Source organism: Mustela nigripes, chromosome 3, assembly GCF_022355385.1.
Source record: "Mustela nigripes isolate SB6536 chromosome 3, MUSNIG.SB6536, whole genome shotgun sequence".
In the NCBI taxonomy this organism is placed as follows: domain Eukaryota; kingdom Metazoa; phylum Chordata; class Mammalia; order Carnivora; family Mustelidae; genus Mustela; species Mustela nigripes.
Window position 1 is genome coordinate 51,564,616 of NC_081559.1, and position 26,479 is coordinate 51,591,094.

Below are 26,479 nucleotides of genomic sequence, written 5' to 3' on the forward strand. Positions count from 1 at the left end.
GGTTAAGCCTCTGCCTTCGGCTCAGGTCCTGATCTCAGGGTCCTGGGATTGAGCCCTGCATTGGGCTTCCTGCTGAACTAGGAGCCTGCTTTCCCCCTCTCCCTCTGCCTGCCTCTCTGCCTACTTGTGATCTCTCTCTCTCTCTCTCTCTTTCAGATAAAAAATAAAATCTTAAGGAAAAAAAAAAAAAGAACAGTAGACTTATACCATAGTACTATGTAGACATTGTCATAGAATACTGTTATTGTCATGGTAACTGGAAGTATATAAAGACACCACTCTTAGGGATTCATAAATAAAGTGAACAAACAATAAGTAAAAACCCATACCTACATATATTCTAACGATACTACACTGTCAACTTAATGACAAAGTAGAAATTAAAACCAGAGTTTTTCCATCTACATGATTAGTTATAGATGCCTACAGATAAGCATAGAAGAAAGTTTATAGCACCCCTTTTTGCTGTAACAGAGCAATGGACACAGCTAAATATTTACCAAGACAGGAATATTTAAATAAATTGTGGCTCATCCATAGTACTGAAAACTCCAGTCACCAAATTGAGTGAAAGAGGTCTATAAGTATTGTCATGGAAAACTGAAAAAGAGGGGGAAAATCCATAATAAAACTTACTTTGAATTACCTCATTTATGAACAATGTATGTGAAAGTTTTTCTCTATAAAGTATCTATAATATCTGTATTTGTATTGATGCAATATAATCTGTTAGAAATGCATACAAATTTCTCTGCAGTATAATTACCTCTGGTGAGAAGAATGAGTTGGAATGGGAAACTTTACTTTTTACCCCACATTTTTCTGCATATAAGTATTACTTTCAGAGTTAAACAAATACAAATAGAGAAAATTAAACTATTGAGAACAAAAGAGTATCATTTTATTTTTCTAAGATTTTATTTTATTTGTTTGTTTGTTTATTTATTTATTTGAGAGGGAGAGAGAACACAAGTAGGGAGAGTAGTAGCATTGGGAGAGGGAGAAGCAGGCTCCCCGCTGACCTGGGGCTCCTTCCCAGGAGCCTTCAATCATGACCTCAGCCGAAGATGTTAACCACCTGAGCCACCCCAGTGTCCCAAAACAGTATTATATTAGAGCATTGCCCTGACCTGATAAATTGTGTCATTTATGGTAAATTACTTAATATTTTTTAGGTTTACTATTATACTTATAAAATGGGAAAAAGACTTTCTCTTTTTCCTCTAAAGATTTAGTGAAATTTATATAAATACTAACACTAGCTTGGCATATACTGGACACTCGGGACATACACTGGTCTGTTGACATTAATTATTCTCTTAACGTATTTCGGTTTCTTTTCTCAATTGTTTCTCTTTTCTCTGTAAGAAAATAGAAGTATTCGTTCAGTAGCTAATGCCAGAGGCAAGGTAAATGCACACACTTCCTATGATATTGTTAAGCTTAATAAAATGAACTGCCTCTCCTGTTGTTTTAATATATATTATAAAAAAATTAAACCTTTACATAAAACCCTACTATGATTTATACTTTGATGGAATTCAATATTTCTTGGATGATTGATCCTAGTTCATCCCTAATTAAGGACATGTTTACATTTTTTACAGTTTAGAAAAGAACAGATTTTGGGATTTTTATTCTCAGAGCTACCTTCCCTGTGTTTTATTGTTACTCTTTTATGTTACTATGGAAGCTGTATCTATATTTATGGTTATTTTGTTTAAAATTCTTTAAAAGTAGCCCAAACCCATATAAAATATTAGTTTCTCACTCTTGCTTTTGCACAAAATTCGTGAGATGTTAACACTGTTTTTTTTTGTTTTGTTTTGTTTTGTTTTGTTTTGTTTTTAGCATTTCTACTTAGTTTCATTTCTAAATGAAGGTGTTTTGTGTTTGTTGACAACTATCCCTTAACCATTTCCCCTTGCATGGGAGTTTTGTTATTATTATTTTTTTAATGTTCTTGGAGATATCAGGAAGAAGCTTACTTTTCAGTAGTTGCCAGAAAACTTTTCTTAAACACTTAAACATTCCAACACCCAACATGCTCTCCCTCCACCCTACCCAGGGCTTGGGATATGGTAGGCACCTAATAAAAACTAGCCAAGAAAATGAAAGCATGCTTGGAAGTTTCTGTAGCAAGAATACTGTAAAAATAAGATACCAGGTGTAGAATTATTATTACATTCAACATTTGATCATCTTGAGGTACTCTTTTTTTTTTTGAGGTATTCTTTTAGAACCTTAGTAATAAAAATCTTCTGTCTCAAACAATAATCACATAATTAGAAAGTCCATGCCTATCTGTTCTTGAAATGCTTTCACTCACAAATAATGTGATGAACATTAAACACTTTCAAAAGAATGAAAATAAATAGGAATTTGATTAAAACTTGAATATATATTTATATACGTGTGTGTGTGTGTGTGTGTGTGTGTGTGTGTGTGTAAGAAGAACTCACAGTTTCCTAGTAGAATGTATATTACTGGAAGTTATGGGATTGTCTTCTCTTTACTTCTGAAAAGATGAAATTGATTCCTGGAAGCAGTTCCATGTCCCCTACCTACAATGCTAATGCCTCAGATTTATATCTTTATCTCCAACCTCTCTTCTAAACTCTGGAATCTCTTGCCAGTTAATTACTGGGAATCTCTGCAGGCATCTCAAACTTAGCTGTTTTCAGAATGTGCTCATTTTCTTCTATTTCACATAAGCATCCAACATTTAAACCCAACATAGACATTTCTGAAGTTTGGTTGGTCACCTAATCCTGATACTATCTTGAAAATCATATACCTTGACTCTGATCTCTAAGACCGTTTATAACTAGGGCCTCTATCTTCTTTGACCTATGTGACCAGAAAACCTCATTATTACCACACATCATATGGAATTCTATGATTACATTCTACATATACCACTTTATAATTAAATTTGATGAAAATCTCTAGCAATTCTCCACTGCCCTATGAATTACATAAGAATTCCTTAGTTATGTGTATAGTTATGTATTCCTTACTTATGTATATATACAAAACTCCACGTAGTTTCATCCTCATCTGACTTTCCAGCAGAGTCTCCTTTGATGCTCTAATAGTTTGTGTTTTCTTTTTTTTTTTTTTTTTGTCCTGTAGACATGTGTCTGATACTTTTCCATTCCCTGTAGGCTCTGTGCATTTTCATATCTCTGCAGTTCACTGACACTGTTCTGTGTACTTGCACTGCTGACCAAATACTACTCCATTCACAAACTTAAGACATACTGTTTAAAACCCAAATAATTTAACTTCTTTTTGGCTATCCATTGGCTAACAACTTCTTTACCTGAACAGGGCATATTTGAATGGATACAATATAATTTATTTAATTAATCCCTATTACTTAATACACAGTACCATTAGAGAATTTTTACTGTTACAGGTGAGGCTCCTCAATAACCCTGTAGCTAAAATCTTGTAAGCATCTCTATTTACTTCTTTAGAAATACTGTCTGGGGGCGCCTGGGTGGCTAAGTGAGTTAAAGCCTCTGCCTTTGGCTCAGGTCATGATCCCCTGCATCAGGCTGTCTGCTCAGCAGGGAGCCTGCTTCCTCCTCTCCCTCTGCCTGCCTCTCTGCCTACTTGCAATCTCTGTCTGTCAAATAAATAAATAAAATCGTTATTTAAAAAATACTGTCTGGAAGTAAATTGGACAAGTCAAAACTTCTGCAACATTATAAGGCTTTTAATTCATGGTGACAAGTTGTCCCTTTTAAGGTTTTACTAGTTTAATGGGACTAATTGCTAAGCTATGAAGAGGCACTATGGTAAATATTTTACGTACATATCTGCCTTTCATTCCCATAACAATCTATGAAGTACGTACTATTACTATCCTGATTTTACTCATGAGTCTAATGGGAACTCTGAGAGACTGGTAATATGATTAGGAAGTAAAGCCAGTTTGAATCTAAATCTGGCTGATTCCCCACCACATACTTGTTCATTGCATTTATCTTGATTTCCAATCCTGCTCCCCAGGATTGTGATCAGACTGAACAACCCTAAACAGGCATTGTATTTTTGCTTTATTCTGTTTTCATCTTTGCCAATTTAGTATGGGAGAAACATTTTATCTTTTTAAAATCATATCTCTAATGCTAATGCATTTAAGCAATTTAAAAATTGACGTCCATACTTGGTAGATTTTCTAGTCAGCTCTTTGCCTTTGTCTTTTCTTACATTTTCATTGGTGGTTGAGGGAGCTCTTGTTTCTCTTCTCCACTTATAAAAATACTTTATTGAGATTATTACCTTCTGTGATACGTGTTCCAGATTTTTTTTTTCAGATTTTATATTTTTTTTCTGGTATGTTTTCATGTACAGACTTTTAAAGAGTTTATATATTTCAATCATTGCTTGCTTTTATGCTTTCTCTTTTTGTTGCAGAAGTACCATTCTTTTTTAATGAGGTACTTTTAAATGACATTTACATCTGCTTTAAAGAGCCAATATCAAAATTGGCAAATAGGTCTTAGTCTTATTGGTCATATATCTGACACTATTTTTTATTCAAAATTTATATAAAATATACCTGTAATTAGATATAAGATTAATATATTTATCAAATAACCATTTTATTTTAATAACAAGTATCAGTATAAAATTTTTAAAAATCCAGTGGTGAGTGTTTCCCTTTGAATTGCAATATCTTTTTAATCAAAAGGGGGGAAAAGCATGCATATTGTACTCATTATTTCTAAAGACAAGAAAATATATAAAATGATGGAAAAATACTCATATTTTAGCAAATGCATTTATAATGTTCTCTTTCTCCCTGGAGCCACTCATTTGGAGGCAGCTAGAAGGCATATGGAAACATTCCATGTAATTTATAGTAGTAAATGATTCACAGCCATTTTTCAAGGTAGGAAGCCTTTAGGGAAGCTTATGCTAGCCATTTATTAAAACCGTGTGTTCTGCCAGGGTAAAGAAGAGATCATTAGGTCTTATCAATACTTTCAAACAAATGTCTCCTCCTCTAAAATGTGACGACTTATATTTAAGAAGAATCTAAGCTTATGATAGTAAACAAATTTTGAGGGTAAAAAAAAAACTTCCTGGCCTTATTACAGACCTTCTCCTAGAAAGAGTTTTATTATTTTAGTAATGCATTCTGATGTACTCACAGATTATAATGAATACATTCATTCAACAAAAATGAATTGACTTTATGGTTTGCATTTTTATCAGTATTATAATTACTTAGAAGCCCTTTCTACATTAATTTGGTCCACTTTTAGTAAAGTTTGCACAATAGAATTAAAATCACCAGGGTAAATTTGCAAGTGAAATGAAATGGCCTAAGAGGAAAGAAGGAGCATGTCCTATTCATTAAGTGTTTAAATGAGCTGGATACTTGCAAGCTGGAGGAGAGCAGCATTATTTATGTTAAAAGAATATCTGGTAAGCCTGGAAATGATTGAAATTTGCAGGAACTTAAACGTAGGATGTGATTCTGCCTAGTTTTCCTGGTTAGAATGTTTCCTGGCATAAAAACAAAGAGCAAATCTGTTGTGTTCAACCCCTTTCTTTTCCTGGTAGGAGTTACTCAGAGATTGTGAAATTTTTTTTCTTAAGGTTTCCTATAAAATGAGCACTAATATTGGCCATTTCTTAGATTTATCTTTTCTTCTGGGTATAATCTTATATATCTCTACATAATGATTATTAATATCTATCACTTGACATTTTTTTCAAAAGCTCTGGAAGAATTGGCAGTGCAAGTTAACCTAGAAAGCACTTTTACTATTTTACTGTGAAGTACTTAAAATTAATTCCCTGAAATCCCACCTTCATTTAAATAAGCCAAACCTTTGGCTTTGAGCTTTCTAGCTAATAAGTACAAAATAGGTTATATGTTTCATTGTGTAAATAATGTAAAAACAAGCCACCTTCAAAAAGGTTCAGTTATTCCTAGTGTTGAACTGATAAAAATTTCTACTCTGATTCCTGGTAAAGAAAGCAACAAGGAGGGACACTAGACTAAACTTAAAGGGACACCAGTCTCTGAGAAGTCATCTAGGGGGCACCTGGGTGGTTCAGTCCCTTAAGCATCTGCCTTGGGCTCAGGTCATGATCTCAGGGTTCTGGGATCAAGCTCTGTGTCAGTCAGGTTCCCTGCTCAGTGGGGAATCTGCTTCTCTCTGTTGCTCCTTCTTTCTCTCTCGCTGTCTCTCAAATAAATAAATAAAAGTTTAAAAAATAAGTCATCTTATCATCTTATGATATCAAAGTATGTGACTGCACATAGCAGGACAAAAGAAATATTTATCCTGTTGATTAATCGATTAATTATAGTGTATCATATTAGCCTGGGCTCTAAAAAGCTTAAAATTAAATTTCTATAGAGCTTAAAGGTTAAAATACTTTAAGCTCTTTGGGAAATTCATGTAAATTTATATTCATTTTACTAATGAGTTTCCCAGATTTTTTTTTTAAACCGCCCTTAAAAAGTTAAATATCACAATTTTCATAAAGAAGAAAGTTTAATACTAGTTTAATGAAATCCCAGTACACACACACACACACACACACACACACACACACACACCCTTCTGTTATCTCACACCATCAGTAGAGCTTTTCTTACTGAGAAGGGTAAGCCCTTAGCACAAAAATCTACCAGAAGAAAAATGTTAGCAGCATCAGTCTGTTCCCTCAGTTCACCCGTTTATCTCCTCTGCAGCCCATGTTAAGTAGACACACTCCAAGCTTTCCGCTGACATTACTAACTTAAGCGTGTCTGCCTTCAACCATTCAGTCCCAGCAGAGCTTTTTCCCCTCTGCGCTGTTTCAATTTTCAGAACCTCATTCCTCTCTTCGTTTTATCTACAAGTGCTTTTCTCCTGATTTATGCATAATGCTTCTTGACTCAACACCTTAGTCTTATCATTACTCTGAGCTGCTTCCTTGTTCAAGTAATCTTCCTCCTGACATTTCTATATTTAATAATTAAAAGAAATAATAATGTGAATGCATGAATCTACTATATATAAAGACCATTAAGGTCCTTTGAAATGATCTCCTATTTCTCCCCCCTAAGACCACATGTGTACCTAAATTTCACTGAGGATGTAAATAATTATTTTAAAGTATCATGTAAAGCTGTTTATAGCAGGTCATGTAATAATTTCATCTTGGCTCAATCTAGGAGTAAAAGCCATTTTATTAGCTTCTAAGTAAGGTAAATAATGTCTATGATTTCCAAATTAATGGTGTGGGCTAGCCTATTTTTATATTAACCGTAAGTGAAGCAGAATCCATACTTCAAATTACTTGCTTTGCTGTACCTAAGAAACTTCTTTTCTTAGAGTTTTTATTTTTATTTATCTTTTTTTTTTAAAGATTTAATTTATTTATTTGACAGACAGAGATCACAAGTAGGCAGAGAGGCAGGCAGAGAGAGAGAGGAGGAAGCAGGCTCCCTGCTAAGCAGAGAGCATGATGCGGGGCTCGACCCCAGGACCCTGGAATCATGACCTGAGCTGAAGGCAGAGTCTTTAACCCACTGAGCCACCCAGGCGCCCCGTTTTTCTTAGAGTTTTTAGTTCTATCATAGTTATTAAATTATATAGAAGAGAAGTATCAGGTAAGGGTATTTCTAGGTTTCTGTTTTTCTTTCAACTATGAAAGCTTGATTTTTCCAGGAAAGAAAAGGTAGCACAATAAAGCATCAGTAACAAAAATCTAAGAAATTCATATTCAGCTGCCTGACTAACCAGTGCCAGGAAAGGAAACATAAAGTTTGGGAAAAGGAAAAATCTATAAAATCTGTAAATATTATGGCCAAATAAAATGCCAAGTATAATATTTTTGTAGCACCAAAATTCTTAAAGCGGTCCTTAGTTAATACTCACCAGTTTTTGAAAGGAGTTATCAAGGGCACCTGGGTGATTCAGTCAGGTAAGTGTCTTGGTTTCTGCTCAGGTCATGAGCTCAGGGTTGTGAGATCAAGCCCTGCACTGGGCTCCAGGCTGACTGTGGAGCCTGCTTAAGATTCTCTTTCTCCCTAACCTTCTGCACCCCCCCAATCCCTCTACTTGATCTCTGTTTCTCTCAAAGAAAAAAAGAAAGGAAAGGAGTTATCATATATAAGATATTATGAAGATAAACCAACTAAAGGCAAGCTTAGATATCTGTGTGACAGAAAACAAAATGTTTTAGAGTAAGTATATATTCCATAAATATTTTGCATGGTTAGAAATGTAGGCATAACAGCAGTGACAAAATATCAACAAAATGCCTTTCATATTTTAATGGTCCAAATTCTATATTCTTTGTGTAAATAAATAAAATTTTGTCTCCGATATCATGGGAATGTCATTGCTTTTCTGTATAAACCATGAACAGTTCTCTCTCATTTTATTAGGCAGTCCTAGTTAATAATCTATCCTCACCATTAAAACCTATTATTTTTATTTAAATAGAAATACACCAATAATTTCTTCATAAAATAATATTTTTCTAAGATTAATTGCATTCTACACTAAATTAAAGCACAGATCAGCAGCACGAGTTGGTTTAGTTATTTCTGATTTTAAAGCTTTTAAGAATAGACCAGGAATTTTTGGTCTGAGTAGCCTATGACAGTGAAGGGGTGAATCTGTTCTATACTGAACACTATTCCCCTAGTACACCTTTACCAGATGCTTTAAATATATTAGAATTTGATTCTCAGAGTAATCCTAGTTGGTATCGTAAATGGGTTTTATTTTTCATATACCTTATTACACTACATCGTACTTGGTCTGAGTCAGTTTTGGTAAGAAGTAAAGATAACATCAGAAGACCTGGGTGTCAAAATTGCTCTCTGCTTATCTTAGTCTTCTCAGGCTTCCATAACACAAGATTGTAGACTGGGTGGTTTCAATAACAGATGGACATGTCTCTCTCAGTTCTGGAGGCTGAAAGTTCCAGATCAGGGTGCCAGCATGGTCAGGTTCTGGCAGGGACACTTGCCTGGCTGGTATTTTGCCACATTCTGCCTGTGTCTTCATGTGGCAGAAAGAGAGCTAGCTCTGGTCTCTCCTTTCCTTTCCTTTCCCTGTAAGGCACCAATCCCATCATTGGGGCTCCATCCTTGTGACCTCATCTAAACCTAATTAATTCCCACAAATCTTACTTGCAAATGCCATGACCTTGGCTGCTAGGGTCAGCATAACAATTAGTGAGAGGGGGAAACACAAACATCCAGCTCGGAGCAGTGGTTGTACAGAAGTTCCTTATCCTTTCAGCCTTTAGTTTCTAATACTGTAATTGATATGGCCGAACTAGATGTTCACCAGTTCTAGTATTCTTTATCCCTATTGTTAGATAAGCAAGAGCAGCAAGTCCAGATGATTTGTGAAATCTTTGTTCCAAGGGCAGACTCATGAATTTAGAAAGCTAGGATTGGGTGGGGGGGAATAAATAAATAAATATATATGTATAAAATTTTATTATATATTATATATAATTGCTTATATATAATTGTTTTATTATATATAATATATATTATATATACTATAGTTGTTTATATAAAATGTCTTAGAACAATGTGAAAATTTTAGGCAATCTGTCAGACACCAAAACCTAATCATTTAAAGAAAAAAAAAAGAAAAAGTCTGTTAATCAAGAATTCCTTGAACACCATATGTATACCCAGCAATGTATGGGCACCAAGAAGAATATGAAAATATACCCAGAACTTAAACTCTTTTTTTGTGTATAGGGAAGTTGGTAAAGATGCTATTTGTTACATAACATGGAATTCTTCCATGAGTGTCCCTAAGAGAATTTCATACTGCATTGAGTATTAGGAAGAGTTGGTTGTCTCCTGAGAAACAGATTTTTCCTTTTCTTTTTTGCTGCCAGACACATGGTTTATCCAGAGAAAATTAATAATATCTTATGGGAAAATATTTATATTGGCCTTATTTGAATTCTTTTGTTCTTTTAAAACATTACCATTTTTATGCAGATGAATTTTTTCTCTCTTATTTCTCTCTGTGTGTATGTTACATATATATGTAAAATTCTGTTTAAATCTACTTCTACTTTTTTACAAGATGAAATCTAAATAAACAAATAGGCACACAATCCCTATACTCAATCCCAGGGAGAATACAAAACAGTCATTGTTGAAACAACAAGTCTGTGTACTGCTATGCCTTAGGAGACATTCAGCGAAACCTCTGGTAAGAACAGGAGTGGTATTGAAAGGCTTCACAGAGCTGTCAGTAAGCACAGAGAATGGAGTGTCTGCAAGGACAGCGGGGATATTGGTCCAAACTGAAGAGAAAGCCTGGACTGAGGAGAGTGGAACATTAAGTTTATAAGTAGAGGAGCTAAGATTATAGTAGAATGTAAATGTCAAGCAAGGGAATTTTGATTTGAAGGGACAAAAGTAGCAAAGAGCTTTCAGACTGCAAAGGTTGTCAAAAGAGAACTTGTAGCCTATTCCTAATACAGCCTCCTGAAAATACTTGGACGTGAACTTCTGTTATTAAAAATGACATGGTGAATACAGGCAAAAATGAAAAGGGCTTTTTATTCTTGTTATTTATTACCCAAGTATAATTTCACCACAAGCAGGGACAGACTATATGACTTTCTTTCAGTTCATTTCTTTTATTCTTTTATCAAAGGACTTGATCCAATAGAGAGCAAGGAGCCACATGTAGTATATACAGAACTGATACCTTTCCATTAAAGAAAAAAAGCTTTCAGTAGGTTACCATAGAAACAGCCTAGCGTCCATTCCAGTTTTTAATAAAAGACCTTAGTCTTCTAATGAAAACCTACCAGATAGGTATATTCCTACTCCAACTTTCTAGCTGCTAACTCTCTAAATAGATATGGGGATGTTCTTTATATTTAAAATAATTAAAACATGTGCATCTGTTGGGGAAATGCAGAATTTTTTTTAAGAGACACTCCTTTTGCAAAAATATAAAGTAAAATAAACCTGACAAATTCAGAAGCGCATCTTATGCTCATTACAACATCAAGGAATGATCAAAGTGGTCTTTAAAGCTCTCAGGGGCCAGTGTTCAATCCATGTCTTATATATGGCTAAGAGCAAATGCCACTTCTGTGTGGCAAAAATGGTCACATTATAATTACATCTACTAAAGAGAACTTGTCTTCATCTTGCCAGTGAAACAAGTGGCCCAAATGAGATTTATTACATGAGTCTTAGTGTGTTACAGACCAATCTAATATAAAGATATGGTCCCCAATTTTAGACTCAAGTTTTTAGAGACATGTTAAAATTGATTTCTAAGATCTCCTGTAAAGAAGAATTCCAAATAATTTAGGTCAATAATCCCCCTTTCAGAAAGTAGAATTTAACTCTGTTGCCCACCTTGCATGTGGACTCTGCTTATTGACTTGCTTTCAAACAGTAAAACGTGAAAGCTGGTGGTGGGATTATAACTTCATGGTGGAGAAACATGGCCGATAGATACTCCCTTGGGTAAGTGACCAGGGCTCTGCATCATGAGTCATGTTGGCACCCTTCACCTCTGATATGATGTGATGAGAATGGTCCTTCACCTTCATGGTCATCATCTCAAAAGCATTCTAACCACAAGATAAACATTAGACAATCCCACACAGAGCGACAGTGTAAAATACCTAACCAGTGTTCCTCAAAACTCACAGTCATCAAAAAGATGACAGTCTGAGCATCGGTCACTGTAGGCTAAGGAGACCTGATGGTTAAATGTAATGTGGTATCAGATGAGATCCTGGAAAAATACGAACATGGGATCAGATGGACACTTTAGGGAAAAACAGTGAAATCTGAATAGTCTAGAGTTTAATTATTTAAATATTCAAGAAGCAGGTGTTAAGTGTGTGGAAGACCATGGGATTTGGGGTCTGATGACTGTATTTCAAAGACAGATTCCCATAAACTGAGTGAAGTGGGGGAATCTGTTTGATCTTTTCATGCACCCTGTTCCTCGTTTGTAAAGGAGGATATACAATGCTTACCTTGAAAGGTCACTAAAAAACCTTGAACATATGATATGTGGTCTATCATATCTCCATATACAATATACTTAAAATGACTTCCATCCTCACAGCAGGTACTCCCCAAATGGTGTGTACTTTCTCTCCTTCCATTTGCTTGCATCATAGCATCCAAAAGCCAGACAGAACCTCTGTCCCTTTGCCTAAGCACCTGTCAGAGTAGCCTTTCACTGCCAGAGGCCACTTTGCCCACCTAGTTATTCCTGGGGAATTAATTCTACCTGGAAACACACCTCAAGCCAATGGAGGGCGTATGTCATCCCAGCTTCTTCACCCTTCCATGGGACTGCTTGTTCTCTACCAGAGATCCCTAAGGTTTAAACTCCAGTTACCCACAGCATAATTAATCTGTAATGTACCCTCTGTTAGTTCTTTTTCCTTCCCTGTTCACCTACTAGTCTTTTCTGGGGTCATCAAATGGCCAGACTACTTGCACTTGAATCTTTGTTTCAGTTGCAAACTCAGTAGAGCCTGACCTTGGTTTGCAGCCATGAGGAATGTCATAAATCCATAGGACTACTTTAAGGGGCACCTGGGTGGCTCAGTGGGTTAAAGCCTCTGCCTTTGGCTCAGGTCATGATCCCAGGGTCCTGGATTGAGTCCTGCATCAGGCTCCCTGCTTAGTGGGGAGCCTGCTTCTCCCACTGCTTGCTGCTCCCCCTGCTTAGGCTCTCTCACTCTCCCACTCTTGCTCTCTTTCTGACAAATAAATCCTTAGGGGGGAAAAAAAAAAGAGGAAATTTTACCAAAATACCAGTAAAATTATATTCATAAAGGATGGCACAAAGTCTTTCACCATGAATTTGTGGCTGATAAAACACTAAAACAAATATACTAGCTTATATAGATGTCACATGAATGATATATGTTATCGCTGCTATGTCTACTTTACATTTGCAGGCATAAATCAATAAGAACCTCAAAGACCAAATATCTTGGTGCTCCATGGTACCAACCAATGAGGTAGTAATAGAGAGAAAGTAGATATTAAATTGCCTACGACTGAAAGAAATTATCCCATCCAATAATCCCTTTGACTTTCCTGACAGTCTATATGTGTGAGGGCAAATTCTTCAGAGAATATATATTTAAGGAATGATATGATCAGAGGAAATATAGCAGAGAATACCATCAAGAGGAAGATAATCCAGAAAATCATTACAATGAGAACATGGAGAATAAAGCTCAAGGCTGTTTGGAAGAGTGGAGGAAACTTTTACAAAAATGTCGGCACCCTATTAGGTGTTGGTGTCTTGAATTCAGTTTCATGAAGAGCCTATATGGTTCAGATAAGGTCTGAAGCATTTAGCATGCTCAAAAGTATGTGTTGAATAAATAGATGGATGAACGATTGAATGAATAAATGATAGGGACATAGCACGGGAGAAGATATTCCACATGGTAAGAATAATTGTAATTTTTGTATGTATTTCCTTTTTCCTGATGGTCACTCACTGTATCAGTTCTCTGCCATTGTATAGCAAGATACTACAACTTTAGTGGCTTATGACAACACAAGATTACTAATCTCACAGTTCTCTGGGTCTAATTCAGGCACAGCATGGCTGGTTCTCTGGTTAGGATCTCACAGAATTAAAATCAAGGTGTTGGCCAGATCTGAGACCTCACTGGAGGGTCAGAGTCCGAGCTTCCTGGTTATCAGCAGATTTTAGTTTCTTGCAGTTGGAGGACTGAGCTCCAATAATTTTGTGTTATGGTGTTTGGCTTTTTGTGTTTTTTGTTTTGTTTTGTTTTTCTGGCTCTCTGCCAGTTACTCCTCCCACCAGTGGGAAGCTCTTCTTAGTTCCCTTCCTATGCTGGCCCCTCTAAAACAAGACTGTATGTGTCTTCAAGGCCAGTAGGAAGATCTCACTCTTTAAGTTGGCTAATTCTAGGTCTTATGTAACATAAAGTAATCATGGAGTGACTTTCCTGTTGTGGTAGTCTCACCCACACTCAAGGGGAGGGTGTTTATGAAGGGCATGTATATTGGATAGGAATCTTTGGGCCATCTGAGAATTCTGCCACAGTCACATAAAGAACAACATCTGCACGTTCAAGTGTATCCAGTGGAATATCCAGTTGGGCTTAAATTTGCAATTTATATTCTTTAGTACTACAATAGTTAAATGTGAATAGCTGGAACATAATGTTTGTGTATTAGATATCTTGAATTGTAGACTCCCTTGAAAACCCTTCAAGACAGAGTAAAGTGGGATGCCTGGTGGCTCAGCCTTAAGTGTCTGCCTTCAGCTCATGTCATGATCTCAGGGTCTTGGGATCAAACCCCACATCAGTCTTCCTGCTCAGTGGGGAGTCCCTTCTCCCTCTCCCTCTGCCCTTCCCCCTGCTTGTACGCTCTCTCTTCCCCATCCCACGCCCCATCAAATAAATAAACAAACAGATCTTTAAAAATAAATTAATTAAATTTAAAAGATATACACAAATGATACCATGCCTGCAATACAATGTGGATAAGTAGGTGAGAGTAGTTAAAGTAATACAAGAAGAAAGTGAAAAAGGTACTAGAACTTGAGGTTGGGTAGTAGTCTTTTTCTGGGCAAAGTGGAATTAGGATAGTTCTTGTGATGAGAGCAGAACATACCCAGTCAGGGATGGAAAGATGAGGTAACTTGCCGATCACCTATTCAGAAATGTAAAGTTGTAATATACAGTTATATCAAAGTAAAAAGAGAAAGAGTTAATGCATCCTGGATGATGTTGAGGACAGGATGGGAATACTGAACATGAGATGCACACCTACATCCCATTTTTTTTTTTTTGAGATTTTGTTTATTTATTTGAAAGAGAGAAAGAGATCACAAGCAGGGGGGAGGCACAGAGAGAGAGGGAGAAGCAGGCGGGGCTCCATCCCAAGACCCTGAGATTATGACCTGAGCCAAGGCAGATGCCCAACTGACTAGGCCACCCAGGCACCCCACATCCTACTTTTAGCAATAGAGTTTGAGAGCATTAAATCTGTAAAAGACCATAGATACCATTTAGACATAGAAGTAAAGATAACACAGAAGCTACTTACTCTCCTTACCTACCTACCCAGACCACTGAGCTGACAGGCCAGAGGTGAAGCCTAAAATCAGTTAAGGCAGAAAAACATCCTACTTGGGAGCAGAAGTCTCTTTCCTTGGCAGCTCCATTGATGAACTCAACTCCATCTACACATTCCTCATGCTAATTTCACGATGGGATGACAAACAGAACATTCTGAAAGAAAAATCACATTGCTGAAGGTCTAATTTTTGTTGTTAAATAATTTTTCTTATTATTTCAATACAAATTTACCTGGGCCATTTTTACAGAATGAGGGGGAAAGAAAACTATTAGAATGTATGTGAGAGCTTTTAAAAATAATTTATCCTTCTGGATTCTTGTTAACAGAGTTCTCAAATTGACTGCACTTCAGTTACCTAGAGCGATCTGCTAGAGGGCCCAAAGTTCCAAAGTAACAAAGTGATGGGATGTAAGAGGCAGTGTAGTCAAGTGAAAGAAAAATAACCAGTGAGCTTGGGATCCGGAGAAACTTCTGTCACTAAGTGGCTCTGGCCAAGTATGTGAATCCTGTAACTCCATTGGCTTAAGGTTCTTCAAAGAGAAAGCAAAGCAGCTGACATATAGTGACACAGCCCCTTCAAACTGTGAACTTTTACAGTAAATTGGAAGAACTCAACAGAAGTGCTTTATAAATTCATAACTAAATCTAGAAAAATCACCACCTCTATAATAAAGCTGAATCAAATGCACTTATGAGACTTTTAAACACACATAGGATATATATGAGCGTAATGTAAATATATGAAAATTAGTGTTTGTATTGCAAAGTATTTCTTCTTCCTGTTAAGATGGAGGAACCCTATAGCAACGCAGAGCCAGCAGAGGGCGTTTGGTTCCTGTGCCTCTTCACAGAACAAGTGAACCAGCTCTGCGTCTTGTTTTGCTTTGACCGTTTTGCCAGCAGCTGCTTATGCTACAAATCTGAGCAAAATTTGCTTGCAGTTTTTCAAATTTCAGATTTTTCAAAGGGGTGAACATAAATGCCTTTGAACATACTCCCCAAAGTGAAAAATCCAGAACAAACCACATGCATATGTGAAGTAATGAAAATGCGTCCTTCTCTAAAAAAAATGTTAATATTATAAAGAACTGAGAGTGAAATTGGCTGTCACCTTTTATATGTTAGGAATTTCTTGTAAACTCATTTGAGTACATCAGTTCAGAAACAGAAATTAATCTGGTCCCTATAAAGTCTACAATAAAAGCAGGTAATTCAGGGCTCCTGGGTGGCTCAGTGGGTTAAAGCTTCTGCCTTTGGCTCAGGTCATGATCTCAGGGTCCTGGAATCGAGCCCCGCATCAGGCTCTCTGCTCAGCTGGAGCCTGCTTCCCCCTCTCTCTTTCTCGTCCTGCCTCTCTGCCTGCTTGTGATCTCTGTCAAATAAATAAATAAATAAATAAATAAACTCTTTAAAAAAAAAAAAAAGGCAGGTAATTCACCTCATCAAAGTCAAGAACCACCTTATGAAGATACATTTCAATAGAAAAATGATTGTAAAAATGATTGATGCTTTCGGAGATCATAACTGAATGTTAAAATTTCAGCCCAGACAGCAAGATAAAATAGACGTGAAATCTAAAATCAGACTTCCCTGTGCAGAATTTGCAGACACTTTGGAAACTGCTTCCAAGACTCTTAGACCCTTCAGCCATCATACGGAATCAAAGGAGGCGTGTAAGTTCCTTAGGACACCATAACAAACTCGCACAAACCGTGTGGCGTGAGCAATAGAAGTTCATTGTGTCTCAGTACTTGAGGCTTCAGTCAGAAATCACAGTGTCAGGAGAGGCCTATTTCTTCCAAAACCTGTAAGGGAGAAACATTTGTTGCTGCTTTTAACTTGTGGTGTTTACCTGCATCCCCATGGCCTGTGATGATGCATTGCTCCGATGGAGGCATTTTTTTTCTGTGAATGTCTCCATCTCCATGTTCTCCTAAGGACACCAGCCATTTCGGGCTAAGCCTCCACCCTCTCCAGTATGATCTCCTCATCACTTACCTAATCCCATCTGCAATGACCTTACTTCCAAATACATTCAGATTCTGAGGTGCTTAGAGGTGAAGGACTTCAGCATTTCTTTTGGGGGGCACAATTCAATCCATAACAGGAGGTATCACAAAATGGAGAGGATTCGGGTTCTCTGAAAAGAGCAGTTGCCCTCCCTCTAGAGAAGAGGGGGTGGGATCCTAGTTTCCAGGGACAAACCTTACTGAGGAGGACTCCAGGCAGGAGCACCTTACTGGCTGTGCAACCCATGCCCTCAAGCAGAGCCTTACAATTGGAAAGCCTTAATAATTTTTGAACAGTAAATCCTGCATTTGCATTTGGCACTAGGCCCTGCAGATTACACAGAACACGATTTTAAGTGCTTGTTTGCTGTGTGCTTGGTGCTCTTGGGGAATGTGGCAGGCTGTGACTTGACTCACACATTATAAAGTTGGCCTGTGACAACCAAGTGACTCCACCGCCTGAGTCAGCTTGCCTCCCCAAGTTGCTCAAGTCGTAAGAAGTGGCCCACTTACAAAACACGCATTGTCATCTTCTTAGCACACAGTGAGAGGTGCTTAGCAATGAGAATCTCCCAAGAACCATAAATGCTCCCAGAAGAAGGAGCTTGAAATCTCTGCCATGCCAGAGATCAGGAAGGAGTTATCAAGAGATAGTTTAGGTAAGACCTCTTACAGAGGCTTTTATGACCCTGGGGGAATCAAAACCCAGTTAGCAGCCTGGGGGAATATGGGAGTAGGCAAGACAGATAAAAAAGAAAAGAAGTTCTCAAGATGGTAAAATAGAGAAGTTGATGAAGCCCTATCCCACTGCAGGCTTCCAGCCTATAGCACATCCAATTTCAAGCAAAGGAGAAGATTTGGAATTACATTCCATTCAGAATTTCAATTAATAATGTTAAACAGACCATTCTAATTTCTGAACTGAATTCCTAGGGGTCCTGGACAAGTAACCAAAAAAACCTATAGTTTCCATCTAGGAGTAGGGAAAGACGCATTATTTTCTTCAATGTAAGGGTGTTAGGGGCTGAGTTGTGTCCCCCTCCCCATTCGTATGTTGAAGTTCTAATCCCAGTATCTGAGAATGTGACATTTGGAGATACGGGAGCCTTAACGATGTGACTGAGATAATTAAAGTGGTCCCTAACCTAATATGGATGTTATTTTTATAAGAAGAAGTGATCAGGACACAGGCATCAAAGACAGACCGTGGAGGACACAGGGAAAAAATGGTCATCCACAAGCAAAAGAGAGAGGTCCACAGGAGAAACCAATTGCACTGATAACCTGATCTAGAACTTGTGACCTCCAGTACTCTGAGGAGATTAAAAGCCATCTAGTCCAAGGTACTTTGTTCTGGCAGCCATAGCAAACTAATGTAATAGGAGACAATAAAAACTGCATTGTTATAGTCATCAGAGTAGTTTTGGAGGGGCCCACAAAAATGGAACAAAGGATCTATCACTTCTTATAAGATAGCTGAACCTAGAACAATTGAGTAAAATTGGCCTCTGTGGTGGTTGTTTCTAGAGCAAGCGTGACCAGCAGACTACACAAGATGTGTAGTGCTAGATGGCTCGTAATTTTATGTGTTAGAACAAATGTGAAGATTAGTGCAAAACGGAATACTCAAAGCACCATAAATTACTGCATTGTATAGTTCATGTAAAAAGCTCTGCTTACTAAACTTTGCAATATGAAGTTGGTACACATAGGAATATAAATGTAATTGTACAATGGAACAACAGGGCAAACTTATTTAATATAATATTTATGAACTGTGTCACACGCGGTTTCTAACACATATAGGTGATCAGTTAATGTTAACTTTCTCCATATTCCTCTTTTATAATGTATGGAAGGACACTGAGATTGATTATTTTACTCTGCTTCTAGTCCCCTTCGTTTAAAGTGATGAGACTTTGATTTAATGCATTGTTACTAGAATCATCCTGGCATTGAAGCAACTGAAATACATGCTAAATCTAGTATTTGTGTAACTCACTTCTGGTTTTCGTGAGAATCAGTATTGATAACCAGTGATAAAATTTGAGTGGTAACTAGAAAGGGGGGGAATAGTGTCCAATTTTTGTAAAAGAATGTACAAGTAGACTTCACTAATGAGGGACTCGATCTTGTAAAGCCCATGTGTGATGATTAAGTTAATGTGCTTCATACGCGTTCAGAATTGAAAATCTTACCTTATAATCAGGTATAAGTCTTTTAACTGCAACAGGAGAGCAGGTCAGGCAGATACTCTGCCAGGAACTACACGTACCAAACTGAGCTGTGGGGTACTGACACAGGCAACGGCTGTAGGGAGTCCTCACTTCCTGGAGAATCTAAAATGAGATGTGAGGTTGTCCCCAAAGTCGTAAGAAACTCAGTAGAGGCTGACTATATATGCTGCAAGGGTCAGGACAGTCTATCATTGGTATGAGAGCCCCTCCTCAAGACTGTGTGCCTAGGGATCGGCACACAGAGGCAAGAGCCAAGCCTGGTGGGCTCCTGTTCTAAAATTCTTTGGGAAGTGGACATACTATCAAGGCAGGAGTCCATATACAAGGCCACATCCTGGGAGCACCTCTAAGCCTGGGGTAATAACACTAGCTGTCAGCCACTGCTATCTGCGTACCTAGATCTCTACAAAGTACTTTGCATGTAAAATTTTCATCTGTCCCAAAGTGAGTTCCATGAACCTCCTGCTGTAGAAGATATAAAAAGCATGAAGATGACAATTATGGGTAAAAAGATAATAGATATAAAGGGTAAATAATTGAGATCAAGCCTAATAATTTCCAGGTAAAAATCAAGAAAGACGTATGTATACTGATGCACTTTTTATTCTTATACAGAATATAAACAATCTTAGGAACACCTCGGCATAAAAATGAGATTCTCAGGTATGAAAAATAAATTAAGCCTGTTAATTATTCATTAGGATTTGTTAACCAATTAATTAATGCCAGAAAACAATGAAAGCATTATATACAGATTTTTGTTAAAGATTTTATTTATTTATTTGAAGAGAGAGAGAGTGAGAGCACAAGCTGGGAGACGGAGACAGAGAGGGAGAAGCAGGCTCCCTGCTGAGCAGGGAGCCCAACACAGGGCTTAATCCCAGGACCCCGGGATCATGACCTGAGCCAAAGATAACCGCTTAACCAGCTGAGCTACTCAGCCATCCCTATACAGATTTTTTTAAAGAAAAATTATTTGTGAGCCAAGTACTTTTTTTAAAGTGCAAAGGCCAAAGAAAGATAACTTCAGATAATATATATAAGGTCAGAAAATATTCTGCAAATATATCTTTCTTGAATATAAATCACTTAAAATAGCTACTGATTGACCATAAATGAATTACAGTTAGGAATTAAGGAGCAAAGAATGTGGTTGACTTCTCTCAACAGGTAAAGTCTCCAAACTATTGTAAGAGATCTGAGGAAAAAATCATTGTTCAGGCCATAATTATACAAAATTAGTGGCAAATGTGTACAAAATTAGTGACAAATATGGATACCTTGGTGTTTCCATTTACATTGGCATCTGTATACAACTAAAAGTATAATTTCTTTTTTTTTTTGCAGTATTTTTTTTAAATTTTACTTATTTATTTGACAGAGAGATCACAAGTAGGCAGAGAGGCAGGCAGAGAGAGAGGGGGAAGCAAGCTCCCCGCTGAGCAGAGAGCCCGATGTGGGGCTCGATCCCAGGACCCTGAGATCATGACCTGAGCCGAAGGCAGAGGCTTAACCCACTGAGCCACCCAGGCGCCCCTAAAAATATAATTTCTATGTGGAAAATTACACTTCACATTAAAGCAAAAGATTAAAGAAATTTCTCTAGAAATTTCCCTCCTTCAAATTAAGGTTTATTACTAGATTCATTTACTTAAATATGTTTATATGAAATTAAATATTGTATTAATGAAGACCATGTTTGGAAAGGATATAGTACTAATTATCTGATAGGTGTTTCTTTTATTCTCTTAATTTAATCATAATTTCCATTAAAAGTGCGAATATTAAGGGCACCTGGGTGGCTCAGTGAGTGAAAGCCTCTGCCTTCAGCTCAGGTCATGATCTCAGGGGCCTGGGATGGAGCCCTGCATCAGGCTGTCTGCTCAGCAGGGAGCCTGCCTCCCCCGCCCCATTCTCTCTGCCTACTTGTTATCTCTGTCAAATAAATAAATAAAATCTTTATTAAAAAGTACTCAAGTTTTTCTCAAGTTTTTACATCTTTGTGAAGAATTTCTTTTGCGTTTTTCTCCTACCACCTATGATTTTCAGGGAAGCCCTTAGTTAGTTCTGGAGAGGCAACCCTTTCAAGACTAATTCATTCAGCTTACACACTAGGGCTCCAGAGTTTATAGGGGAATATTGAGCTGACTTCCTCTAATTTTACCAGTCTGTTTTGGGAAACTAAAAGATCCTCAAATAACCTTCCTCATTACACTACCTCTTGACATTGTAAGGAAAAAAATACCCACAGAATACTGAAGCATGCTTATCAGAGCAAACAGAAGAAAATAATTTCCATAATTATTAACTTAATAACTCTTGTGACCCTTTAATAGTCAATGTTATAAATAAAATATTCATACCAGGAGTTTAAAAAATAGAGATTATTATAGTATCAGTTCAAGTTAGCTAACAGTGAATCTACAATCCACTGTAACATTTCTTGGCTATTTTGAGAAGTACTGTAGCCAAAACCAGCTATAATCATCTGATAAAGATAAGTATAGAGCCTACCTTTTTTTAATGAGGTCTCTAGAGAAGCTAATTCTACAATGTTTGGAAACACAATGACAGTATTTAATAAAATTTGCATGATGTTCTTATGGAGAGAAAGATTTAAATGTCTTCATGAAAAACATCGTGCTCTCTATAGAATTAGGGAATTGGTCATGTGGTGAGAACAAGGGCTGTATAGTTACATCTATACATATATATACGTATATATACATATATATAACTATATCCCTATAATTAACTTTATTTTACTGCGTCTGTTGTGAGATACATAAGGCAAGTACAGGGCAGGAAATACGGTGCTGGCAAATAATGTATTTAATAATTTGTTAAATTGAGGCTTCACAATAATAGTGTTATCTGTGTTCTACACTGTCCCTATTTTCCAGTTGAAGAAAGGGACTGAGAGATGCGAACTCACTTTCTCAAGATCACACAGCATAGACCGTTTGAAAACATAAGTTGATACGAATGTTTCCACAGAGAACTCTGCTATACTGTGACTTTTTTGTTTTTAGGGGATTATTTCATCAGTTGAATTTTATATTTTCAGGTATTTTCTTATACTGCTGACAAAGAAATCCGAACCGATGACTTATGCTTGGATGTGTCTAGACTCAGTGGACCCGTAATCATGCTAAAATGCCACCACATGAGAGGAAACCAGTTATGGGAATATGATCCTGAGGTATAGTCTTTTCCTTAATTTACTTACTAGTTAGTGCTTAAATCCAGTTATATATTTCAAATACATTTGTTCTGAGCTCTTTTTTCTGCACTAGAAAAACTGTATTTTCAAGTATGCATTCATTCCTCTGATAGCATTAGGATGGTATAGTATATAAATAGGGTTTTTTCTCCAAACGCATTCATTAATATAAAAAATGAATAAGGAAAATAGTCATTTTTATGTGTTTAAAATGTGTTAGCACGTGTACATGCTTAACATAAATTAGGCAAAGGGACCAGCTATCGTTATCTGAGAGGTGTGTATAAAGATGCACATTATAGGAAAATATCAACAATATTTCCAATTTTCAAATTTTATACTGTTTTAATCGGTGAAATTTGTCCTTCTCAATTTAAGGAGGAAAAGGGGGGGAGCATGAATGCTTTTTATAATAGTAAATACTTTGCAAAATTCAATAAAGTAATTAGGCCCATAATCAACTAAACAGCATTTTCTCAATATAGCACATCTTTCTGATAGAAGAGTGGGAGAGAAAACAATAAAATTACAGTTGGGAATTTATAGCCGGGCAGTGTGTAAAAACCAGATCAGCCATCAGATGGAGCTAATAAAAAAGAAATATCTTCTTCTCCATAAAGAAGTTGCCTTGAAACAGCTTCATTTCTTTCAGTTCCCTTGGCTTAGCAAAATGAATTGGGTCATCTGTGTTACATTTTCCACATTATTAAATGGTTGGTGACTTATTTAAGATAAGAAATAAACTACTCTTGCAAGATAAATAATACACTAGAGGCAAATGAATTTCACAAATGTAGTGTTCTACCTCAGCCCGAGATACTCAACCAGTGTAACATTTTAAAAACTAATCTACAGAGTTCCTGGTATTATTGATATTGCAATAAGGCCTTCTTATTTGAATGTCATTTCAAATTGCATGATGTTGTAGTTTCTTAATAGGAAAACTTAATGAAGTTTTATGTAATTTGAAACTGATTATGTAGGGTTAAAATTTGACCTTAAAATTTAAATAATAGAACTGAGCTCTTTGGACATACAGTGCTCTTCTGGGACATAAGGAAGGGTGAACATCTCGAATCTTTCCTATAATAGACCAGTGTGTTCTGTTCAGACTCTTGTCTCCCCGGTACCTTGTTTACCTCAGTCTGACCGGCGTATTTTTTCCTCTTGAGCTCTCATCATACCACCCTTAATATTAAGACTGCAGAAGATACTTCCTTCAATAATATACGGAGGTAAACCTGGAACTTTGGTTCCCTCCCTCTTCTATTAGGAAAAGTACGATAAATGTTCAGATAAAAGAGAAATCCTGAAAGTAGTATTTTTTTAAATAAATTTTTTTGTTGTTGCTGTTGCCCTTTAATTTTCACCAGGAGCTCAGGACTTTGTTGGGCTTGCATGAAAAATAAAGAAATCTACTATATATTTCTAAGAGAAGGGGGATGAGTGTATATACTTTATATAAGATGAAGCAGTGTTGAATTTCAGGATACCACTTTAAATCTTCAAATTTTTCTCTAATCTTTGCGTAGATGATGGCTGCTATAATCATAAGTCAGATTCTTTAATTTTTGAATTAACCATATTGTTAGTATATAGGTGTATATTTTATGTTTTTACCAGCCAATAGAAAGATTTTTGAATACTAAGGGATTTTGACAGTCTTAAAAGAGGAAAAAAAAAATAAAGGTTGCTTCACCTAGGACAGAGAAATGGTTTTTGTAAATTTACTATTTTTGATAACTAGTAGTTATCTGTTGTAGGATTTTTCAAGCATTGAAATATTTTAGATCATGTAAACTTCGTTTCTAGAACACACGTGAAAAAAGCTTATAATATGCTATAAATATGGAGAAATGGTTTTTAAATAATCTGATCATTGTGATGATTATGTAACATAGCTTACTCTACTCTCCTATATGTTTATATTTTCAAAATTAAATTGTGGGGATGCCTGAGTGGCTCAGTCAGTTAAGCATCTGCCTTCAGCTCAGGTCATGATCCCAGGGTCCTGGGATCGAGTCCTGCATCAGGCTCCTTGTTAAGTAGGGAACCTGCTTCTCCATCTGCCTGCCGCTCCCCCTGTTTGTGCCTTCTCTCTGACAAATAAATCTTTAAAAAAGTTAAATTGTGATGTTCAGCCTGCCTAAATTTAATATTTTAAATCATAGTATAGATTTTTTTGCCAATTTTATGACTATATAAATCACAATGTAGAGAAGTCACAAAATAATCAAATAACTGTAGGAATAATGAGTTGTCTTTTTAGAAATTTCAGCTTTGAAATAAGATTGATTTTATTTGTGGAAAATGTCAGAAAGAGGCCTTTATTTAAAAAGAAATGAAAATATAATACACAGGGTCATTTTAGTCTATAGAATAGTCCCAACCCTCGCCACCTAAAGTGTGATTCTAGGACTAGGAACATCACCTGGGAACTTTTTGGAATTTAGGAACCTGAGAACCCTGTATCAGTCTGTCTTTTAACAAATCCCCAAGTCATTTACATACATATTAAAGTCTGAGAAGGGTAGGTCTAGACAGTGGCCAAACATCTACTTATCTTTCTTAGTCTTTTTATACACTATTGGAATTATTGCAAAGTTAGGAGAAAGGCATAAATACGCTGTGGAAAACGACAGGCCTGCAGGAGAGAAGGGGAACTCATAGGGGGCCCAAGGGTGAGAGATGCTGAGATGGGAAAGAAGAGTCATTGCCACGTTGGGCTGGTGGTCTGGTATCCACCCTGTGGGAAGTAGGAAGTGCTGCCTGCTTCTTTTTAAATTCAGTTCTTTATCTGCTGCTGTCAAAGGCAAAATTATTTTTCTTTGAGAAACCTCTGAGGTGGTGTACTATCAAAGCAGAATAAAACTTGGTAGAGGTCACAGAATTACAAGAGCTGAAACTTTTCTTCAAGTTCTCTTCTTTCAGCCTTTATCAGGAGAAAAGTAAGCACAAAGATCACACCGCCAGCGGCAGGGACCGGAGTTCACTTCTAAGGAAGTAATCAAAGAAAGCTAGTTACCAGGACAATGCAAAACTCGGTGTGAACAGCTCAAGTATTCCAACACTTTGTCACCTATAGTACTTTCAGTTTTAGAAAAGCAAGTCATAAATAGCAGCAGAATTATTGGAATATGCAGAGAAAACTGAAACCGATTCATAAAGCCTCTTCTTAGGTGAGGGTTGGGGCAAAGAAAGGGAATGAAATTCATTGTCTGTAATTCCATCGGTTTTCTCAACAGTTCTAACAATAGGCCTGTAAGATTATATCTTTATTTTTATTCTTTACATTATTAAATATAAGAGTGTTTAAATAGCTTCTCTAGGTTTTAGACCCCAGGTTTCTGGCACGAATTTAGCCGTGTTTCTACTATGCTACCCTGCCTCTTGAGGTCATGGAGAAACTAGAAACAATTAGGCATTTTAAATGATGCTGACCTGATAAGTTAAATGTATTACTATAATAAATGAAAGGAGTGATTAAATATTATCAGTTATTTGTGGTACCAAATTTTATTCACATAGAATTTCTCCTCTAATAACTGGAAAGATGTTCTGCAATAAACATTGTCTACTTAGTTGAATAGTCATAAAGCCACTTTGTCAGTATGGTCTAATTGCTAAAAATTGTCTGTTTTGTTGAATAGTCATAAAACCACTTTGTCAGTATGGTCTAATTGCTTACAAACTTTACACATATTCATTATGATCTAATTGCTTCTCCTTCTATTTGAATGAAACTAAGCACATGTTGGTAATAAATACATGTCTTTGGCCAACTTTGATTTGAAATATAGAGGTTCCTACTGGGTTCCTACTTTCTTAGCTAAGTAGTTTTTAGCATGGTCATGAATTTAATTCAGTTACCACTTTATAG

The 26,479-nt window shown here is 36.6% G+C and overlaps 1 protein-coding gene across 3 annotated transcripts in view; it reads left to right on the top strand.

Annotated features, from left to right (window-relative positions):
- GALNT13 (polypeptide N-acetylgalactosaminyltransferase 13) overlaps positions 1 to 26,479 on the top strand; it is a 533,010-nt gene that overhangs the window by 492,162 nt on the left and 14,369 nt on the right. For all 3 annotated transcript variants that reach the window (XM_059393983.1, XM_059393985.1, XM_059393984.1), the window contains one exon: positions 22,444 to 22,578. In XM_059393983.1, coding sequence (XP_059249966.1) covers positions 22,444 to 22,578 — 135 coding nt within the window. The remainder of the gene's footprint in view (positions 1 to 22,443; positions 22,579 to 26,479) is intronic.